Source organism: Eretmochelys imbricata, chromosome 1, assembly GCF_965152235.1.
Source record: "Eretmochelys imbricata isolate rEreImb1 chromosome 1, rEreImb1.hap1, whole genome shotgun sequence".
Taxonomy (NCBI): Eukaryota; Metazoa; Chordata; order Testudines; family Cheloniidae; genus Eretmochelys; species Eretmochelys imbricata.
In genome coordinates, this window is record NC_135572.1 from 276,589,167 (window position 1) to 276,612,796 (window position 23,630).

Below are 23,630 nucleotides of genomic sequence, written 5' to 3' on the forward strand. Positions count from 1 at the left end.
ACGTTTACAGTTGGGGAAGCTGAGGGTTAGAGAACTGTGCTTATTTCCCAAAAGTCACACAGGAAATTTGTGGCATGGCTGGGAATTGAACCCAACTTTCTTGATGCCCAGCTCTGTAGTTAACTGTAAGGCCTCCTTGCCTGAAACCTTCAGAGAATCAAGATCGTACTTTACATTGAAAGCTGATAATAATATTAAAGAACAACAAGCTTCTCCGTCCTCTGGGTTTACCCGTATGTCTGTCTATGTCTGTCTAGGTTAGGCCTGCAGCTGGTGGTATGAAGGCTAATTGCTACATACACATGGACCTCCATTGATTTCAGTGGGGGTCCATCCAAGCAGATTAGTCCACGTACATAGGTGCTATCAATAGCAAGATCAGGATCTGTGATTGTAAGGTCCCTAGGTCAGGTTCTATCTCACATTACATCTTGTCGAGTGCTGAGCATATAGTCAACACTACAGTAACGACAGTGTTCATGATCACACTTTATATTAAGGGTATATGTGGACATTTATGAATGGTTCATAAACGACTAATATCTTATAAGCATGACACATATAGGGGTAGTAAAGGTTATAGATGGTTATAAACATATCAGTAAAAAGGTTTTTAGATTTTATAAACAATTGATAAACGATTCATTCAAATATTATTTTTAAAATATTATTCATTATGTCGTTATTTAGAAATATACCCTTAATATAAAGTGTGATATCATACCAATAGTAATCAATTAATAGATTAAATACCTTGCATGCTTGCTGTTTCTGGTATCACACTGTATAGACAAGTACGTTAACAAGTTCCAAATAAACCTCTTAAAGAAAACTAGTTATTTTTATCTAGTGCTCTCCAGTTAAACCAATTTTTGCCTGTTCAGTCCTGTTGAAGTTAAAATAAAGTCTAAATGGTATTTGCTTAAACCTAAAAGGCCCCCAATTTTTCTTTCTTATCTCAGTCCTCTGGGTTATCTTCTTGCTGTCATTACTCACCACACATAATCACTTTCACACTAGGAAGCACCATGGGTCAGACATGAGCCAAATATTTGGAAATATGCTTTATTTGCCAAAAAATACACCCAGTTTTGGGAGTGGGAGTTAATAAGCCAATGGACAGAAGCTTTTTACATCCTTTTTACATCCAATGCTCATGGTAGTGCTTACTGTTGTGAGTAAGCCCATTGACTTCAATACTATTCATGGTAAAGTACTATGCCAAGTAGTAAGGGTGAAATCCTGGCCCCACTGAAGCCAATGGAAAAATTCCCATTGACTTCAATGAGGCCAGGATTTCACCCTAAGGGTTTGTCTACACTGCAATTAAACTCCAGCAGCTGGCCAGTGTTAGCTGACTCGGGCTCATGGGGCTTGGATTCACAGGGTTGTTTAATTGCAATGTAGATGTTTGGACTCAGGCTGGAGCTCAAGTTCTGGGACCCTACCCCTTGTGGGGTCCCAATGCCTGGGCTGCAGCCCAAGTCTGAATATGTTCAACTCAGTTAAATAGCCCCTTAGCCTGAGCCCCATGAACCCAAGTCAGCTGGTACAGGCCAGCTGTGGATTTTTAATTGCAGTGTAGACATGCCCTAAGTGTTTCCAGGATCAGGCTCTGTCTTTTTAAAAAGATGAACAAAAATGCTTCTCCTCTGGATAAAACTTACTTTGCTACTCCACTTTCTTGTAGACAGGACAGAGCACACTGGGAATCTCATTACTCAACTCATTACTTTCTTTCATGCACCATGGGGGACAGCTGTTCCATAACATAACAGAGGGCAACCCTTCCCCAGGTGTGATCAAGCTCTAAAAACCTCATCACATCTTACTGTCATATCAATTCCAGATGTCACAGACAGTCCTGTAAATCAAACCAGAGGAAAACTTTTCAGAGAGTGCAGTTTGCAGACAATACACTTCAAACCTTTCAAAAGACTCCAGTTCACATCCCCAGTTCTTCTTTATTTATTTGTGTCTGCTTTTCTTTGTTCAGGTTATATACCGAGCTCTGTCACCACCGTATTCGGCTGAGGATCCGTACAGCGCTGAAGCTCAGGCACAGTTGAAGATCACCAATCTTCGAGTGCAGCTGCTTAAGCGACAGGCCTGTCCCTGTCACGGCAATGACCTGAATGCAAAGCCTCAGCAGTTCATACACTATGCAATCTACGATTTTATTGTAAAGGGAAGCTGCTTTTGTAATGGCCACGCTGATCACTGTGTACCTGTTGCTGGATTTATACCTGTCAAGGCGGCAGGAGTCTTCCATGTGGTATGTATGAGCTGTGTAAGCTTTACCCTAAGAGAGACAAGAAATACAGCAGAGTTGCTTTTTGTTTTCTTGTTTTTATACATAATATTCATAGATTCCAAGGCCAAAAGGGACCATTGTAATCATCTTGTCTGACCTCCTCTATAACACAGGCCATAGAAATTCCCCAAAATAATTCCTACAGCAGATCTTTTAGAAAAACATCCAATCTTGATTTTAAAATTGTCAGTGATGGAGAATCCACCCCAACCTGTGGTAAATTGTTCCATCAGTGGTTAATTACCCTCACTGTCAAAAATGTACACCTTGTTTCCAGTCTGAATTTGTCTAGCTTCAACTTCCAATATAATTTATGTGTATAACCCTAGTCAAATGGTATTCCCCAAAATCAAAACAAACTGAACCAAAGCAATGTTCTAATAAGGGATGACTTAGTGATCTAAGCATCAGGTTTGAACTACTTTAACTTCCTGGTGCCATAGTTGAAAGCTGGGCAGGGTCAATTCAGATCCTCATCCTTTCAAAGAAGATAAATAACTTATCTGCAGTATATTATTGTGTCTCTTTCAGATGAAACCTTAAAAACTAAAGTCACTTCCCACCCCCCAACCTTCCACCTAAACCCTTACTAAAAAAAGAGGAAATTAATACAATCCAACCAAATAAAACCTACCCAAAGCAGAGTTTAGACTCCCCAGAAGACAGAAGAGACAGGGACTCCATGAAGTCTGCTTGGGATTTTGCTTTGCTATTACATGGAAGGCACTCAGATACTACAGTGATGGGTGACAATATAAAACCCTAAGACAGATAGATAAGCTAGATGCTGGCTCTATATAGACTTTAAAGTTCGTACAGTACTTCTTGTAAGAGTCAGATTTTTCACATTATTCTGCAGCAGGCTGTGCACCAGTTGGCTGCCATCCTCCATCCCAGAGATGGCTGCATATGTGTAGTTTGTGAAAGGTTTTGGGATCCTGTAGTGGCACAGGACGTAGCAAACAGAGCTGTAAACAGGGGAGTTTCAGTGGGAGTTTGTAAGGGGAGTTTGTATTGTGGTACTTGTTTGGGGTTTGTTTTTGCTGTGGGTGGTGGTGTTTTGGTGTGGTTTGTGTTTCCCAGATTAACAGGATTTAGGTGGGAAGGCTATGACAGATACAGAGGCAGCAGTGGGAGTGACTCATGTAGTGGAAGACACAATGAAGATGACTGGATGTGGAAGCTGCGGTATGTACATGATCCTGGAGGGGGTACCTGGTAAGAGTTTTGTCTGCATGAAATGCCATCTGATAGAGCTGATGGAGGAAAAGATCTGAGGTTTGGAGATGCAGGTGGAAAGTCTGGTTGAGTTTAGAAAGGGGTTCGAGCAGATTGTGGAGCAAAGACATGAGGTATCTGAAGGGGAAAGCTCAGACTTGCAGGTGGAAGCAGGACTGAGGAATTCTGAAGGGAGACTGAGTGAGGAAAGTGGTCAGTGGAAGCATGTGACTAAAAGAACCAGGCAGAGGAAAAGATGGGCTAGTGAAGGAGAAATAGAGCTCAAGAACAGGTTTGCAGAGTTGGAAAATGAAGAAGGGGCTCAGCAGGTAGTCACTGAAGGAGGACAGGCAAGGAAGAAGAGAAGAGTGGCTAATCCTATAGGAAAAGGGGAAGAGTCAATGGAGACTACATCAAATATGAGCCCCAGGAGGATACAGGATGGGTTCAAGAGGATTACAAGGGAGGATAGGAATGGAAAGAACTTACAGCCAGAGGGAACAGGGGATAGACTGGAGAATAGCACCGTCATCAGGAAAAGGCAGGTCTATGTGATCGGGGACTCTTTACTGAGAAGAATAGACAGGCCTGTAAGCAGAGCTGATCCAGAGAATAGAAGGGTGTGCTGTCTTCCAGGTGCTAAGATACAGGATATAGACCTGAGGTTGAAAAGGATCCTAAAGGGAGCAGGAAAGAATCCCCTAATTATCCTTCATGTGGGAACAAATGATATGGCTAGATTCTCACTGGAAAGTGTTAAGGGAGACTATGCTAGGCTGGGGAAGACGCTTAAAGAAATCGAGGCTCAGGTAATCTTTAGCGGGATTCTGCCTGTTCCTAGAGAAGGGCAACAAAGGTGTGACAAGATTATGACTATCAACACATGGCTTAGGCAGTGGTGCTATAAGGAGGGCTTTGGGATGTATGGCCACTGGGAGGCATTCATGGAGAGAGGACAGTTCTCTCGGGATGGACTTCATCTGAGTAGGGAAGGAAATAGACTTCTAAGATGGAGGCTGGCACAACTGATTAAGAGAGCTTTAAACTAGGAATTTGGGGGAGATGGTTGGGAGATGTCCAGGTAATCTCCACGCTGGATTTTAGAATTGAGAGGGAAGAAAATGAAATAAGAAAGGATACAGCCATGGGTAGGGGAATGTACATAAGGACGAAGGGCAGTGTGGATACCAGTCTAATAGGTTATACTGGCTGTAGAATGACCGTGCCTAATAGGGTACAGAATGTGAGCGAGGCCAAACAGCAAAAATTAAGATGTTTGTACACCAATGCGAGGATCCTAGGTAACAAAATGGAGGAACTAGAGCTACTGGTGCAGGAAGTGAAACCAGATATTATAGGGATAACAGAAACATGGTGGAATGGTAGTCATGACTGGACTACAGGTATTGAAGGGTATGTGCTGTTTAGGAAAGACCGAAATAAAGGTAAAGGTGGTGGAGTAGCATTGTAGATCAATGATGAGGTAGCCTGTAAAGAAATAAAAAGCGATGGAATGGATAAGACAGAGTCTGTCTGGGCAAAAATTACATTGGGGAAGAAAACTACTAGAGCGTCCCCTGGGATAGTGCTTGGGGTGTGCTATAGACCACCGGGATCTAATTTGGATATGGATAGAGCCCTCTTTAATGTTTTTAAGGAAGTAAATACTAATGGAAACTGCGTGATCATGGGACACTTTAACTTCCCAGATATAGACTGGAGGACAAGTGCTAGTAATAATAATAGGGCTCAGATTTTCCTAGATGCGATAGCTGATGGATTCCTTCATCAAGTAGTTGCTGAACCGACTAGAGGGGATGCCATTTTAGATTTGGTTTTGGTGAGTAGTGAGGACCTCATAGAAGAAATGGTTGTAGGGGACAATCTTGGTTCAAGTGATCATGAGCTAATTCAGTTCAAACTGAACGGAAGGATCAACAAAAATAAATCTGCAACTAGGGTTTTTGATTTCAAAAGGGCTGACTTTCAAAAATTAAGGAAATTAGTTAGGGAATTGGATTCGACTGAAGAATTTATGGCTCTAAAGGCAGAGGAGGCCTGGGATTACTTTAAATCAAAGCTGCAGAAGCTATCGGAAGCCTGCATCCCAAGAAAGGGGAAAAAATTCATAGGCAGGAGTTGTAGACCAAGCTGGATGAGCAAGCATCTCAGAGAGGTGATTAAGAAAAAGCAGAAAGCATACAGGGACTGGAAGATGAGAGGGATCAGCAAGGAGAGCTACCTTATTGAGGTCAGAACATGTAGGGATAAAGTGAGACAGGCTAAAAGTCAAGTAAAGTTGGACCTTGCAAAGGGAATTAAAACCAATAGTAAAAGGTTCTATAGCCATATAAATAAGAAGAAAACAAAGAAAGAAGAAGTGGGACCGCTAAACACTGAGGATGGAGTGGAGGTCAAGGATAATCTAGGCATGGCCCAATATCTAAACAAATACTTTGCCTCCATCTTTAATAAGGCTAAAGAGGATCTTAGGGATAATGGTAGCATGACAAACGGGAATGATGATATGGAGGTAGATATTACCATATCTGAGGTAGAAGCGAAACTTGAACAGCTTAATGGGACTAAATCGGGGGGCCCAGATAATCTTCATCCAAGAATATTAAAGGATTTGGCACATGAAATTGCAAGCCCATTAGCAAGAATTTTTAATGAATCTGTAAATTCAGGGGTTGTACTGTATGATTGGAGAATTGCTAACATAGTTCCTATTTTTAAGAAAGGAAAAAGAAGTGATCCGGGTAACTACAGGCCTATTAGATTGACATCTGTAGTATGCAAGTTCTTGGAAAAATTTTTGAAGGAAAAAGTAGTTAAGGACATTGAGGTCAGTGGTAAATGGGACAAAATACAACATGGTTTTACAAAAGGTAGATCATGCCAAACCAACCTGATCTCCTTCTTTGAGAAAGTAACAGATTTTTTAGACAAAGGAAATGCAGTGGATCTAATTTACCTAGATTTCAGTAAGGCATTTGATACCATGCCATATGGGGAATTATTAGTTAAATTGGAAAAGATGGGGATCAATATGAAAATTGAAAGGTGGATAAGGAATTGGTTAACAGGGAGACTACAGCGGGTCCTACTGAAAGGTGAACTGTCAGGCTAGAGGGAGGTTACCAGTGGAGTTCCTCAGGGATCAGTTTTGGGACCAATCTTATTCAATCTTTTTATTACTGACCTTGGCACAAAAAGTGGGAGTGTGCTAATAAAGTTTGCGGATGATACAAAGCTGGGAGGTATTGCCAATTTAGAGAAGGGCCGGGATATCATACAGGAAGATTTCGATGACCTTGTAAACTGGAGTAATAGTAATAGGATGAAATTTAATAGTGAGAAGTGTAAGGTTATGCATTTAGGGATTAATAACAAGAATTTTAGTTATAAGCTGGGGATGCATCAATTAGAAGTAATGGAGGAGGAGAAGGACCTTGGAGTTTTGGTTGATCATAGGATGACTATGAGCCACCAATGTGATATGGCTGTGAAAAAAACTAATGCGGTCTTGGGATGCATCAGGCGAGGTATTTCCAGTAGAAATAAGGAGGTTTTAGTACCGTTATACAAGGCACTGGTGAGACCTCACCTGGAATACTGTGTGCAGTTCTGGTCTCCCATGTTTAAGAAGGATGAATTCAAACTGGAACAGGTACAGAGAAGGACTACTAGGATGATCCGAGGAATGGAAATCCTGCCTTATGAAAGGAGACTCAAGGAGTTTGCTTGTTAAGCCTAACTAAAAGAAGGTTGAGGGGAGATATGATTGCTCTCGATAAATATATCAGAGGGATAAATACCGGAGAGGGAGAGGAATTATTTAAGCTCCGTACCAATGTGGACACAAGAACAAATGGATATAAACTGGCCACCAGGAAGTTTAGACTTGAAATTAGACGAAGGTTTCTAACCATCAGAGGAGTGAAGTTTTGGAATAGCCTTCCAAGGGAAGCAGTGGGGGCAAAAGATCTATCTGGCTTTAAGATAAAACTCGATAAGTTTATGGAGGAGATGGTATGATGGGATAACTTGATTTTGGTAATTAATTGGTCTTTAATTATTCATGGTAAATAGGCCCAATGGCCTGTGATGGGATGTTAGATGGGGTGGGATCTGAGTTACTGTAGAAAATTCTTTCCTGGGTATCTGGCTGGTGAATCTTGCCCATATGCTCAGGGTTTAGCTGATCGCCATATTTGGGTCGGGAAGGAATTTTCCTCCAGGGCAGATTGGAAGAGGCCCTGGAGGTTTTTCACCTTCCTCTGTAGCATGGGGCATGGGTCACTTGCTGGAGGATTCTCTGCTCCTTGAAGTCTTTAAACCACGATTTGAGGATTTCAGTAGCTCAGACATAGATGAGAGGTTTATTGCAGGAGTTGGGTGGGTGAGATTCTGTGGCCTGCGTTGTGCAAGAGGTCGGACTAGATGATCATAATGGTCCCTTCTGACCTTAGTATCTATGAATCTATGAATATGGATTTAAGATTTTTAAATGTGTGGATTATCATATAAAAGCATGTATCTGCCTTGCCTAGAGTGGAGTAGAACATGGACACACTCAAAACAGGTGACACCTGGATCTGCAAGTCTAACTGGACTCTTTGAATGTTAACTGAAGGTTAAAGTAAATAAGATGTTGTTCACCAGCATTTTAACTATCTTGTCGCCAAATTTAATCTGAAAACAATGCATTAGTCACTAGAGGTCTGATCCAAAGCCCATGGAAGTCAAAGGGAATCTTTCCATTGACCGCAATGGACTTTGGATCATGCCCTTGCTGAGGATGCCCTCTGCTTACTATCAACAACACAACATCTCAGGAAGTATTAGTGGGGAAAGGCAGGTTAACCAAATTCTGTAGGTGAGGAAATCTGGCATCTGGCCAGCTCCTTGAGGAAAGAATAGAACACTCTCATTTGAGTTAAATTATAGCCTCAAACATGAAGAAGATGGCATGTTTCCCCATAACAGAGCTAGTCTTGTCATCTGAAGATCCACAAATCTGAAAGCATGCCACAGTTTGGTAAGTCTGTTTCAAGTAGCAATACTCTGGTCTTCACAGCTGTTTTTAGAGTGAAATTCTTTGAAAGGAGCTGTTTCCTTGGAATTATTTTATTACAATATAGTTGTGTGGGAGCATGTCCAAAAGCATAGTTGAGAGTTATAACAGAAGTTGTAGCCATACACACTTCATATGTAAGCAGAGTCTGGATGAGCTCTCCCCTGACATCGAGTGGTGAGCTGTGGGAAAAAAAGACTTCAGAAGCTGATCTCATTTGCATGGACACATCCACCCACCCTAGGTGCTCAGATGATGGGACTGCTTGCCCAAATGTTGGATCCCCAGTCTCCTTGTTATTGGGGCAGGAGTAATAAAGGGTTGCTATCCTTGTTGTGCGAACCAAAGGCAGCAGAACTGTACCTGGCATACCCCAATGGAGGGACTCACCCTCAACTGAACAGCACTCGCTAGGCAGGGGACATGGGTTCCAAAGCCCAATGAGTTGAGAGAAGGTAGGGACAGGTACTTGTATCTGGTGGTGTGGGCTCTGTTTAAGGGTTGTAGATACCACTTGACCCTTCCTCTCTCCATGGTATAATAAAAGAGCGAATTTAGACTCAATTGAGAGTCGTGTTACATGCTACAGAAATGAAATCACTCATACCTAGGTCTAAGTCAGAGGTGGGCAAACTATGGCCTGCGGGCCTGTCCTGCCTGGCTCCTGAGTTCCTGGCCTGGGACGCTGTTCCCCCTTCCCTGCAGCCACGCTGCCATGCGGTGCAATGCTCTGGGTGGCGGGGCTGCAGAGCCCAGCCTGACCAGGTGCTCTGTGCTGCGTGGTGTGGTGAGGCTGCCTGTCCTGGTGCAGCCATGCTGCCGGCCACCGGTGCTCCAGGCAGCTTGGTAAGGGGGCAGGGAGCGAGGGGGTGGGGTTGGATAGAGGGCAGGGGAGTTCGAGGGATGGTCAGGGGCATGGATAAGGGTCGGAGGGCAGGGAACGGGGGTTGAATGGGGGCAAGGGTCCCAGGGGAGCAGCCAGGAAGGAGAGGGGGGTTGAATGGGGTGGTGGAGGGCAGTTAGAGGACTGCTCCCCCGGGACCCCTGACCCATCCAACCACCCGGGAGAAGGGGTGGTTGGATGGGTCAGGGGTCCCGGGGGGGCAGTCAGGAAGGAGGTGGGGGTTGGATGGGGCCGCAGGGGGCAGTTGGGTCGGGGAGTCCAGGGGCGGTCAGGGGACTGAGAGCTGGGGGGGGGGTGGATGTGGCAGGGGTCCCTGGGGGACTGTCAGGGAATGGGGGGTGGATGGGGCAGGAGTCCCAGGGGCGCTGTAAGGGGGTGAGAAGCGGGGGGGTCGCATAGGGGGTGGGGGCTGGGCCATGCCTGGCTCTTTGGGGAGGCACAGCCTCCCCTAACCGGCCCTCCATACAATTTCAGAAACCCGATACGGCCCTCAGACCAAAAAGTTTGCCCGCCCCGGTCTAAGTATTAGACCTACTTTGGAACAGTGTCTCTATTGCAAGAGACTGCCCAGTGTGCACCTGCAGTGAGGCTCCCCTGCTAACAGCTGAAATCACTGAGAGCTGTGTCAAGTGTGAGGGTGGGCCCTGAAGACATCTTACCAAGTGGGCAACTGGTGGAGGGGCGTGGTAAGCGCCCAGCAGAGAAGCTGGTGGAGAGAGCCAGAGCAGAGCCCCGCAGAGGTGTGGCAATCAGCCATTGGGGTGATGAGTGAGTGCCTGAGCAGTGCATCATGTAAGGTGCCTCCTGCCTTCCACACAGGGTGGGAAATGAACCTCTGAACTCTGGGGCTGCACTGGCCAAGGACAGCAACTTTGAGTGGGGTACAGAGAAGGGACAGGCGCATTAAAGAGACTTTTGGATTGCTGGACTTCAGACCCTGAGGAGAAAAGGACACTGCCCAACTTACTTGGGGTGGGTCTTTTGCTCATGGTTTGTGTTTATGAGCCCTAGTTGTGGTGTTTTCCCAAATTAATGTTGAGTTAATTCCCTCCTTTTATTAAAAGTTTTTGCTACACTCAGACGCTGTGCTTACGAGAGGGGAAGTATTGCCTCTTAGAGGCGCCCGGGGGTGGTGTGTAATTGTCCCAGGTCACTGGGTGGGGGCTCAAGCCGGTTTTGTGTTGTATTTTTGAAAAGGAACCCCTAGATACTGAACCCTGCCCTTGTTGCTGCTGGCTTCACCTGGCAGAAGGGTTACACATATATAAATATATTCTGTAGAAATAATAGTGCACAGGTAAACGTGTGTAATACGGGAAGAAATAAAAGGCCAAACCAGAAGAACACCTCCCCACAAGTGAATGGGACATTAAGAGCTGGTCTTCACTACGGGGAGATCGACACTGCTGCAATCGGTGAAACAGGGATCAATTTAGCGGGTCTAGTGAAGACCTGGTAAACTGACGGCAGAGCCCTCTCTCTGGTTGACCTGGTACTCCAGCTCTCCAAGAAGATTAAGGTATGTCAATGGGAGACCGTCTCCCGGCGATGCAGCGCAGTGAAGACACCACAGTAAGTCAACCTAAGCTATGTCGACTCCAGCTACATTATTCATGTACCTGGAGTAGCGTAACTTAGGTTGACTCACCCCCATAGTGAAGACAAGCCCTAAATTGACCATTTAAATACACAAATGTCAGGAAATTGAAATATAAAGTTCCTACAGCAAAGTTAACTCTTAGGGCGTATTTTATTAGTCCATTCCAGCCAGCATAGGAGCAGCCACAAGGCTTGCATCAGGCACTGTTTCAGCATCTGGCCAGCCTAGGACAGGGGAGTTGAAAAGATGGTTTAGAAGCACCCATGTGTTTCCCACCAATAAGACCAGTTCAGTTGAGAATTGAGCCTCATGGGCCAGATCCTTATCTGTGGTAAATCAGTTGAGTTCCAAGGACTTTAGTGGAGTTACATCAGTTTACACTAGCTGAGGATCTGGCCTTGTGTTTAATTTTAATATTTCAAAAGGGCCTGGTGTCTGAGAGATTACCTCGGGTGGGTGCGGGAGAGGGGAGGTTTGTGGGGACTGTGGCTCTTTAGTTAGAACCCAAAGAAATATCAGGAAAATAAATTCATGGAGAGGAAGCATTTTACTTCAAAATGTAGACAGAAAGTTTATGTATGCTCTGAAGAGTTATTGTGCCAAATTAGAAGACGAAATTCAGTCATTAAAGTTTGAAACAGAGGGATGTCAGTCCTGCTTTCAGTGCAAATCTTAACACAACTTTAGCCTCATATTTGTCACTAACATCTGCATGGTAAAAGCAGTTACCAAAAGTGAAAATATAGAGGCTTTAGTTTTCCAATAGTACTGCAGAATTTGACACAAAAGCTACTTGTCACAGCCAGAATGCTCAAAAGGGGATGTCTGAAGTTAGGGACCTTCATCCATATTTCCAAAAAGTTTCTTCTTAAGATAAAACTTTCCATGCTTAGAATCTAAGGTGAAGTTTTTTAGGAAGGTTCATGTAGAATCTATTCAATCATAGACATCGGGGGAAATTATACTCTTGCTTTAAAATATTTAGTTGACTTGGTTACACATATATCTTTAAAAAATGGCAAAATTTTAAAACTTCAGACTTCACATGAAGCTAGTCCTCAATGGGAAACAGCTGTTTGGCAAGTGTGAATTTTTGTTTTTTAAATAACAAATTTTAAATTATTTCTAAACTGTGCTTTTTGTGACTGTGCAGTAAACCATTCTAGTAAGTTTTTTACTTACATTTTGCCTGATTTTATATTATGTATAATATATGTAGTGTAGTGTTTATATACGCATGTGAATGTATATATCTGTAAATGCACAACATAGTACAGTACTTACTTATATGTTTATGACATGCCATGCATCAGAGTGGTTCACTCTGTAATTGTGTCTGCTGCTGGAAATTGTCAATGGTTTAATCTCATCACCATTAAATCAATCCCATATAGATTATATTGATGAAAATGGGAAAGAAACATTTTCAATTCTACAAACATCTAGGCTTTGTTTCAGCTCCTAGCTAATTATGGCTTTCAAAGCTGGACAGTGATAGAGCAGGATGTGGTGCTGGCAGTCTCTGTTCTGCAGTTCAAGGGGAGTGAACAGAAGAATAACAAATGTGTGTTTTGGAAGCTCAGGGTGTATCTGACAGGTCTCAGATAGATCTAGCAAAGCAAGTTGAAGTATTTCGGTCATGTCACACTCAGCAATCTGGAAGAGATGATACTACAAAGCTGAATTTCAGATGCATGGGAAACTGGTGGACAAGTGCTAAGGATGTAGGTGAAGATTAATATTTGAATTGGTCTGGGATTTGATATGGGACGTGAGGACTAAAATTCAGATTGTTAATATTCCAGTGTGGCTACAGAGCTCCTCCTTATTCCCTGAAAAACCCTTTTTTGTGGCCTCATGAGTTGGGAGCCCAACTTAAAAAAAAATCTTCTGTGTAGGTGTTTCCTTTTTTGGCTAGAAGGATGGCTGGAAGACTAGCTCAGGGCCCTGGGGGTAGGAACAGATATTGTCAGTACCTGGGTCATGGACATACAAAGTTCATTTCACTCTTGATTGAAGCAGATGTAATTCCAGTGAAGTTAATGGAGTGACATTTCTTACATCACAGCTGAATCTGGAGCAGAATAGACTCTGGGTCACTTTTCTACATCAGTCAGGACAATTGACTACTAAGATGGCTAACATGGACATCTGATAAGCTGCTCCAAGAAAAATACTTTCAAGTTAGCTTCTAATATATAAAACAGTAGTCAAGAATGATATAGAACAAGAGGCTGTACTCACAGGTATTCACTTTTGTCTATATGCAGAGATCTGTATGTTCTTCACTGGACACTCCATTAACTTTCACTTTGTGGGTGTTGTGGTAGCCATGAGTTTCAATAATTACTTACAAATTTACCTTACCCAATAGGTAATTTCTCTGACTGCAACTTGGATCAGCTGGTTAGTATTATTCTGCATTCATCTGCTTCTGCTTGCTCATGTAGGGCAACATCACAGGAAGACCTAGGCCTCTTAAAGAGACTTCCATTTAGGTAGAAAGGCTAAGGTGAAAGGCTTATGGTAGATGTACATGTACATAGTAAATAAGAAATAAAGTTGGATATGAAACTATTAGGTCTGTTTGGGGTTTAGAAACAGCTTTATTTCAGTCTTAGCATCCAGGACTGCTATGGCTTTGACATGCAGATCAGTATCATGATTTTGGTCATAGGAATGAAGGAGTGTCAATTGATTACTTAATTATTTACCATTAATAAATTAGACCTAATGTCAAATCTGGTTACATTATTACTGCAGATTGACTAATGATTATACGTCTCAAGTAAGTGGCAGTTTTTTTGTGCTGATAATTCTTAATGTTCAAGCTGACCTATTGATTTTATGAATTATCTTCAATGGTCTACACATTCTTAAAGCAAAGTTGTTCATATCCAGTGGGTACATTTGTTATTGCTCCTACTCTGTTTTTAAAAAGCCTCTGGAATTACATGGAATTACACTCAAGTTTTACCATGGAACTTAGAGACACAAGAGACTTGTTAGGTTATCTAGGTCATTCCTGGCCAATGGAACGTAGTTTCTGACAGCACATTTAAGTGCTTGGCACAGTCTAGTTTAAAATAATATAATAATACCTGACTCTTATAGAGTGCTTTTCAACCAAAGCTTCAAAGCACTGGACAAAGGAAATGAGCTTAGCCCAGGCTCTAGGAGCAGAAAGTTCTACAGCCACAAGCTCATCATCAAGATCAAGCTGGACTCAGTTATTATAATGTATATCCAGGGCTCCACCAACCAAAGGGTCCCTGCCAGTTGGATCTGCTATGAGAACCAGAAACTGGGCCTCAGCTTGACAGATAATAAGCAGTGAAGAACATCTCTCATCGGTGCTTTGTGCTCTGCATTAGTTATCTGTCCACTCCTGGGTCCTGTTCAAGGTACTGGAGTTCTCATCTGCAAAGCCCTAAATGAACAAGAGCCCAACTGTCTCAGGGACTGTCTTATTCTCCATGATCCAGCACAGCAGTTGCAACTTCTGAGTGGCCTTCGGGGTTAGCCCAAGCTATCAGCCTCCAGAGGTTGGATTTTTGGCATGTAGTTGTCACGCTGTCTGGAGTGATTCATGACCGTGAGTGCCAATCTCAGGGCAGACTGTCAAAAAAACAAAGCAGACACCCCAAACTGGTGGTATGTTCTATAATTAGATTTCACCAGCCCAGTAACAAATGTGAACTCCTGAAGGACTATTACAGTCTTACCACAGAGTCACAGACTGTCCCCTTGGGCATTCCAGTCTAGCTTGCCACCCAGGCAAGTTGGACTAGAGATAGTTGGTTGCCATGCACCAAAGATCGCAAAATGTTCAGCTTGCTTCCAATCCCAAGAGCCAGTAGTCACTTATCCCATGTCAATTTGTACTTCAGATCTCACACCAAAGACAATGCTTGTAGCCAATCCTGTAGGAAACTAACTAAGGATTTATTAATTAGGAAAAAGAAATAAGAGTTATTTACAGGTTAAAGCTGGCAATGTTTATACACAAATGAGCTACAGTCTATGCTTATAAAGGGTGACAGAGTTGTAGTAATCTGTCAGCACTGAATGTTTTGTAGGGCTAACCCAGGTTGGCCTGGCGATCTCTGCTTTTGTTTTTAGCTCTGGCCCTTGTGAGAGTCCAAACAGCAAAGAGAGAGAGAGAAAATTTTTGTGTGTCCATGTTTTATCCCCTTCTTCCAGCATTCAGGCTGATGGGAGGGGCTTTCTTGCACATAGCACCTTAATAGGTGTGAGAGGGCTATTAACCCCATCTTTGTATCATGGTGTTCAACAATGGCCCACTTGATTTTCATAGTCCTTGGTGGGCGGGGAGCCAGAGCAAGCATTTTTACAGTTATAAAACAAAACTTACATATTACCTTATAGCATGGGAACAGACATTACAAGTAAGATTAATGCATGCGGCAACTTACGAGCATTTTATAAAGTCTAAATACTAAATACATCTTTACAAGTCTAAAGACTATCTTGAACAATACTATCATACAGATGAACTGGTCTGGTTTCCAGCTGGAATCTGTCTTTGATGTGAATTACAAGGGCCAAAAATCCATCCTTTCGTCAAGTCAGTGATCCCCAAAGAACAAGCAGGATTCCAACCTAAACGCAGTTGTTGCAGCTGAGTTTTGGTCCTTGTAACGCACATCAAGGCTGGATTACAGAGGAAATTTAAGACCAGTGCAGCCTTTGTAGACCCGTCATCAGCCTACAATATGGTCTGAATTAAAGGCCTGATGCTGAAGCTTGCAAGGATCATCCCATGCCACAAAACACGATGCCTGCTACGGACGATGCTGAGCAAGAGGCAACTACATGTCCACTTGGGAAACAAAGTCAGTTCGCCCCAGTTCCTCAACAATGGACTTCCATAAGGCTCAGTACTTGCAATGATGCTTTTCGGTGTTTATATGTTCAATGAAGTCACGCAAATTGGCATATGCCGATGATCTTACCCAGGCAACACAAGCAGCCACCTTCAGCGACATCGAATCCACCTTGAACAGGGACCTAAACACCGTGGAGGAATATTTCCAGAAATGGAGGCTCAAGCTAAATCCTTACGAAACAGCAGTCACTGAATTCCATCTTGATAACAGGAATGCTGAGCACATCCTGAAAGTGACCTTCTGTGGCAACACTGTGCGACGTAACCACTCTCCAACCTATCTCAGAGTGAAACTGGATCACACTTAACCTTCCAGGACCATCTGAAGAAGGTAGCTGCCAAGACAAAGACAAGGGTCAACCTGGTCCAGAAACTGGCAAGCACAAGCTCAGGAGCATCGGTGTTACGGACATCAGGGATGGCCCTTGTGTACTCCGTAGCCTAGTACTGTGCACCGGTATGGACTGGAAGTAGCCATACTTGACTTGTTGATGTCCAGCTGAACACTGCAGTGCAGTACATCAATGCAGTACATCAAGTGTACTCCAGCACCTTGGCTGCCAGTGCTATCGCACATCGCTCACCATCCGTTCGCCACAATGCCGCAACCCTTTGGGAATTCCAGAGGACCACGGAAAGTGAAGTCTTCCCATCCACCAGGGCCTTAACAACATCCCTCAACACCGCTTGAAGTCGTGTTAGCCCTTTTGGACCCAAGCATTTAACCTTCAGCAATGCAACTTCAACCCTGCTGGAGCTTCAAAGCCAAATGGAGTTCACAAGAAGTCACAAATAAACCCTGCGTGAAAGACCCAGCACAGAAGATCCCTGGCTTTGATTTCCCACAAAGCTCATGGGCAACCCTAAACCGCATCTGCACAAACCATGGCAGATGCGGATACTTGCTGCACAAATGGAAAATTAAAGGCTCTCCAGTGTGCAACTTTGGTCATCCAGAGTAGACCATGGAACACGTCATGACTCAATGCCCGATTCACAGATACGAAGGAGGCATCACAGCGATACGCTCTGCTACTCCAGACACAATTCTCTGACTTAACCATCTAAATATAAAATTATAGTTGTTGCTCTACATCTACATCAAGCATATCTACATATGCAAGCTTGCTAGCATAAAAGAAGAAGTGCTCACCTGATGTCTGCAGGTAAGAGCTGGCGTCACAGTAGTGTTTCCAGTGTTCCTCCCCACACAAAATCAGATACCCTTTTTCTTGGGAGCCAGTATTATCCACCATGGTCATCCCTTCCTGTAAGTGCTGCCCATCATCCCCATCTTCCCCTGCATTGCAGTGGGAGAGTAAACAAGGTGGGTGTACAAATTTGTTCTCTTATTGCTTGAAGAGGCATCTCTAATAATGTGATATAGTATTTTTATATTTACTCTTAATAAGAGAAATGAGAGACATGCACACGCACAGGATCAGAACAGAGTTTGGCCTTACAACAGTTAAAAATTAATGGTAGGATGAATAATGTACGTTTTCAAAGCTATAATCAAGGTGTTGACCTCATAGCTCTGCTTAATATTCCGAGGCACTATGTCAATCTACCCCAAGGACTTTTTCAAGATGTGTTTCATTTTCAAAGTTGAGCAGAGAAACTGACAGCATCTTTTTGTCTGTCAGCGAGCACAGCTTGAAAACTGCCTGACTTGACAGGTGGAAGCAAACCTACATGTAACACAACAAGGAGCATCAAGCTAGCACCACCCAGCATATCCTAATAGTGAGACACTAAGGGCAGATCCTCAGCTCGTGTGAGTTGGTTTATTTCCATTGAAGTCAGTGGAGCTATAAAATTTCACATCAGCTGAAAATCTGCCCCTAAACCACTGAAAACATGTCTGTTCCTCTGCAAAAGGCTCTTCATTTCCTAGCGAGAACAAGGGAGGCTGTGAGAATTAGGGCACTCTCAATAATAAGTTTAGTTGCATGGGCCCAGGTCTGCCAAGGTATTTAGGCTCCTAACTTCTTTCAATGGATCTGGGCCATGGAGTTTAGATGCCAACAATGTAGGTGTCTTGCTAAATACTGAAGATGGATACAAAACCAGAAGTGGGTCTCAAATCAGGTGCCGTGGTGATGAGCTAATTATAAATGTCTAGCTAGACTAGACTAGGATAGAGGTCAGAGAATAATTTCAGTAAGTGAACAGATTATAAAACTGAGTGGCACATTAATTAGTGTAAAATGTACAAAAATAAAAGCCATGTTGGAGAATGACTATGTGTTAAACTCTTTTCCTCTGCACTTGCATCTTGCCCTCTTCCTGCAAAAAAAGATATACATTTAAAAATTAAATAAAAGAAACCATCTATTAACGTTTGTTTTCCCTCCCATCCATTGTCCATCTTCTCTATTTTGACTGTATGATCTTTGAGGATAGGATTTTCTCTTACCATGTGTTTGTGTTGGGCAATGTAAAGTTGGGGCTCTGATCTTGGCGGCACATCTAGGCACTACTGTGGGTACATCTACACTGCAAAAAAAGGACCCACGGCAGCAAGTCTTAGTGCCTTGGTCAACTGACACAGGCTCGCACTATAGGGCTCTCGCTTCAGGCTAAAAATAGCAGTGTAGATGTTCCCAAGCCCCATAAGCCCAAATCAGTTGACCTGGGCTGAGACTTGTTGCCAATGGTTTTGGGTTTTTTTGTTTTTTTTTCAGTGTAGATACACCCAGAAATACAAATTAATAAATAACAAGTGACCTGACACATAGGTTACTTGTAGACAGCACTTTCTTTTTGCTCACTGCAGTGAATTCTGGAAAGTAATAAATCACAGAGAAAGTATTTTATAAAGATTTACCAAAACACAAGCATATTTGCAATCTGAAAAGAAGCATTGGAAAGTATTAATTCATCAACAAAAGGCAATGGATGGAAACATGCCCTAGCCACTGTCTTTGTGCATAGAAATCAGTCGCTCGTTTATCTTACACAAATCAACTTTTGTAACACTGTTTGCACTGTCTGGCATAATGAGTGACATTACACAGAGCTGTCAAGCTAAGAAGGGAAATAGTGTGAAAGTGAACTAGGACATAAAGACTCCAGGACAGAAAGAAAAATAATGGGAAAAGGAATTTCTGGTTAAATGAACCAATGACTGTGTGAATGCTTGAAGCAGTGAAAGGAATTGAGAATTGTGTTTGTGTATTTAGCAATGCTCCATAATAATCCCAGATGGAAAAGCCTTATAGTTGCAAATGGGTCAGCCCAGGTGTAAGGCGGGGGGGTGTTGTTAGGAATTCTGGTGCTATTAGAGCAGATAGATGAGTCTGGAGGCCTCTGTTTATCCACAGAACTGTACCACACAGGAAGGACAAGCTTCTCTGCACTGCCGTCCCTGATCTGAGGGATGATCCCTAAGGGTGATCATAGAATCATAGAATATCAGGGTTGGAAGGGACCTCAGGTGGTCATCTAGTCTAATCCCCTGCTCAAAGCAGGACCAATCCCCAACTAAATCATCCCAATAAGGATGATAAGGGCCCTTAAGCCCATTCAGCCCTTGGTCTTTCAGCTGAAATTGCCAATGGGGGCTAAGTAGTGCCAATTGTGTTGGTGTTTTTGGTAAAGTAGACCCCGGTTCATGCCAAACTAGACAGAGCCCAGCAAACTCATTTCACTCAGGCCCCCAAAGGTGGTAAGAGCTTCCAGTCTCCACTGCCCTGAGCTGCATTTGAAGAATAGATGTTCTCATTTTGGAAAAGGGATAATGTAGGGGTGGTGGGAAAGTCTTCTGAAGATGCTCATTCAGCACAACCTGATAAGTCTTGAAAAAGGGGATTGCATGGCAATATGCCCCTGATGCCTAAAGGAACCCTCAAAAAAGGACTCACTGGGAGGAAATAATGGATTTACAATACGGGACAAAGTCAGGACCCAGGGGCACAATTTGAGACTTAGAAGTGTGGAGATTTTAGTGGCTATCAGGAAAGACTTGGTGTGAGATTGTGTTCACCTTGCCACATAGCAGGGGCTGATAGTATCAGCAAATGTCAGTGGGAGTGGCACAGGTGAGTTAGGGCCGTGTGTGGTCCTACGTTTTCTATGATCTAAGACAGGGGTCGGCAACCTTTCAGAATGTGTGTGCCGAGTCTTCATTTATCCACTCTAATTTAAGGTTTTGCTTGCCAGTAATACATTTTAACGTTTTTAGAAGGTCTCTTTCTATAAGTCTATAATGTATAACTAAACTATTGTTGTATGTAAAGTAAATAAGGTTTTTAAAATGTTTAAGAAGCTCCATTTAAAATTAAATTAAAATGCAGAGCCCCCTGGATTAGTGGCCAGGACCCAGGCAGTGTGAGTGCCAATGAAAATCAGCTCACATGCCGCCTTTGGCACGAGTGCCATAGGTTGCTTACCCCGATCTAAGATAACAAGTGAGCTCAGCAGGGCTTGGTGTTTCATGTTTTGTGCTGAGACACAGGCACAGCAGCAGTGTGGCTGAAACAGCAATTCCATTCCCCATTCTTTCTTCTTCCTTTCTCCCTTTTCCCCATCCCACTTTCTGGCTCCCCTCCCTCACCCTAGTACCCTGAAAAAGGGTTCCTCCTTTTGCCCATGGAGAGCAGGGCATCAAACACTTTGTCTTTGCAGTCTCCCAGCTGTTCTCTTTCTGAGCAGGTGTCACTTCTGTCTGGCTGCAAACAGCTGACCAGCATTGTGACCTCTGACTCCTTCCTCTCTGAGCTGCTGTAATGTCTTGGTGCTTCTGCAGGATAGGCCAATGCTGGGCTGTCACTACACAGGATGATGCATCCCTTGTGCTAGTGGGCTAGTTAAACTGCAACAAGCCTCCAATAAACACACGTACTGCACTGTGATGTCACCAAACAAATCAGGCAGCAGCAGGAGTCTTGCTATAGAAGAGAAAGCTTCCACCTCTGGTTAATCAGACAGAGAAAGCGCTGCCAGTGCACCTCAGCTCTCATCAACAATTCAGCCTTTTGCCTCTATTGTTGCAGTTCTGGGGCTGTCAGAGGCTACTAATTCTGCTTCGTGTGGTACTCCCACTGCACCCCCCACCACCTTTCTGTTAGGCATTGTTCGGCATTACCGTTTACCACACAAGAGAACTATGCCTTAAAAAGGAAGTCGGTCACACGGGAGTCGTGCGTCTACTCTGCCACTTTGTCTCTATCTGAACAGGAGTTGTGCCAATTATACCGCCTCAAGAGCTGGCTCTTCTGGGGTGCTCATCACCATAGCACCTGAAAGATCACAAAGCAGTTCTCACGACTGCAGTAGAAAGGCCCTCACACTTGCTCCTAGCCCTGGTATTTTACTCCTTAAACTAAGGTTGAAAGCTCATTTAGAACCACTGTAAGCGCAATGAGTGCAAAGTACGTATCTAATGAAGCCATTCAGAGAGCTCTTCTAAACATGACCTGTTTATCACTCTGATCACAACAGTCTCTCTCTGTTATACCGAGGTTTTATGACTGCTCACACTTTCCTGATTAGAACCCTTTTCTCCAGAGGTCAAGTGCAAAGTAATTCAGTGGTTGGCATTCTTGCTATATATATCATATAAATGGACAAGTATTGGGACACACAACCCATGCTGTTTATCTCTGCCCCTTCTTTCCTCATGTTCTGGCAGCATAATGTAATGTATTAGAAGACACTGACACATACAATTTGTTACAGAAAGGGGGTGCTATACTTTGGGTCCACCTGTCCTTTTCATGGGGGTGGGGGGGGCATGATATCTCTTTGTTGAAGTTCAAGGGTGCTTGATCCTTCCCATTATTTGTAACTGCTGTTTTGCTCTACTGTTGTGAATTGTTGGCTGATTGTTTGAGTTGCCACTTTTTTTTTTTCATGGCCAATGGGCATGGGAAGAATTGCTGAACACTTAGGCTAGACTGTGGCTTTAGGCACAGCCCTGGGCAAGATGTGGTACCTCAGGATTATGTGCCCCAGGAGTATCAAGGAGGCATAATGTCTCAGAGACAAATACCAGCAGCAAACCGTGACACTTCCCTACAGCAGCTCAGCAGTGCTGGCTGGCAAGGAGAAGGTGTGTAGCCAAGGCTACACTCAATCTTCACCCACTCCCTGACTGCTAGATCTAGAGAGGTGAATGCTCAGACTGCCCAGGTAGGAGAGTAAGAGAGGTTTTTACACCTTAGTTTCCTGCGCAGGTGTGAAGTCCACGTCAGAATCTAGCCCTAGATAAGTCATCCTCATGCAGTGTATGTTTGTAAAGGTCTGTACGCTAGCTCAACAGTGCTAACCAGCCAAAATGTGGCATCGTGACTACAAAAGTCCTACAGACTCATCATGCAAAGAGTCTAATCCTGACTCAAGAGACACTGTTCTTTTACCACAGCCACAGAACAGTAGTTTCTGTTATTTCTCTCCCGCCACCAAACACATGCATCCACAGATCTTGTGGCTCCCTCTTCCTTGATAGCTGTATAAGTCACACGGGGAACTCCACTAAACATACTCAAGGATTTCTTTGACACAATCATGGTCTAAGAGGTTAGTTACAGTCTAATTGTCAAACAGTGAAAGTCTTACATAATACTCAGCAATAGAAATATCATCAAAGTGTTACACACTCAAACAAAAAAAACACAGCCACCAGATCCAGGTAATACATTTCTCTCACTGTGCAGCTGGATATTTCTGAGACAAACAGTATTTACATAATACCTGCTTGCCCATTCCATGTGTGTGCCAAGCAGGAGTTGTTTACAGCATGTTCAAGGCCCCTTTCTGTTTAGTTTCTTTCAGGAGTACATAATAGTTCCATGTTTACATACACATTTTTCTCCAAAATCTTTTATTTATTGTGAGGCTCAGTGGCAAACAGTGCACTGAGAACTATGGTTATAAAAGCACAAACAAAAGAGTTTAAGATACCATTTTACAGCAGTAATTAAAAACATATTCAGCTATTAAGCCAGATTCATCAGCACACTTTGACTGCTTTCAGTTGCTCCTGCAACCTAAAGCAACCATAAATCTGGCATAACTAGTCAGTCAGGCTGGCTTTGCAGCTGTTGTGCAATGTTGGAGCAGCACAAATCAGCCAGAGTGGACCAGTGAATCTAGCTCATTATCTTAATAGGAAGTAATCTGAGCAAGCTCGTTTGATTTATTAGCTTCTGTTCTATATAATTTTAAGTGTACCTGAAGAAGGGAAAAAGCCAAGTAATTAGGTGGTGTTCAACTCTCATTTTGAGCAAAAATGAAACACTGAAAGATCTTTTGAGCTTGGATATCAGTCAGACATCTGAAGAAAGACTCTCATTTGAAATGCCCTGAATACTGTTTTACATTTATTTTTCTATTACTGCTCTTGGTAAATTTTTATTTAAAAATAAAACACCTCTGTTTGGTCAACTCAGTTTAGAAATCAGTTTAGATACTAGGAGGCCTTTACAAATTTCATCATATGGAAGTTAGGAAGGGGTTGCAAGCACCCTGGAAGACAGGACTAAAATTCAAAACAAGCTAGACAAACTGGAGAACTGGTCTGAAATCAACAAGATGAAATTCAATAAAGACAAGTGCGAAGTACTATACATAGGAAGGAAAAATCAAATACACGACTACAAA

The 23,630-nt window shown here is 43.2% G+C and overlaps 1 protein-coding gene across 1 annotated transcript in view; it reads left to right on the forward strand.

Annotated features, from left to right (window-relative positions):
* NTN4 (netrin 4) overlaps positions 1–23,630 on the forward strand; it is a 98,157-nt gene that overhangs the window by 37,764 nt on the left and 36,763 nt on the right. Inside the window, exon 3 of the mRNA XM_077807688.1 lies at positions 1,997–2,275. Coding sequence (XP_077663814.1) covers positions 1,997–2,275 — 279 coding nt within the window. The remainder of the gene's footprint in view (positions 1–1,996; positions 2,276–23,630) is intronic.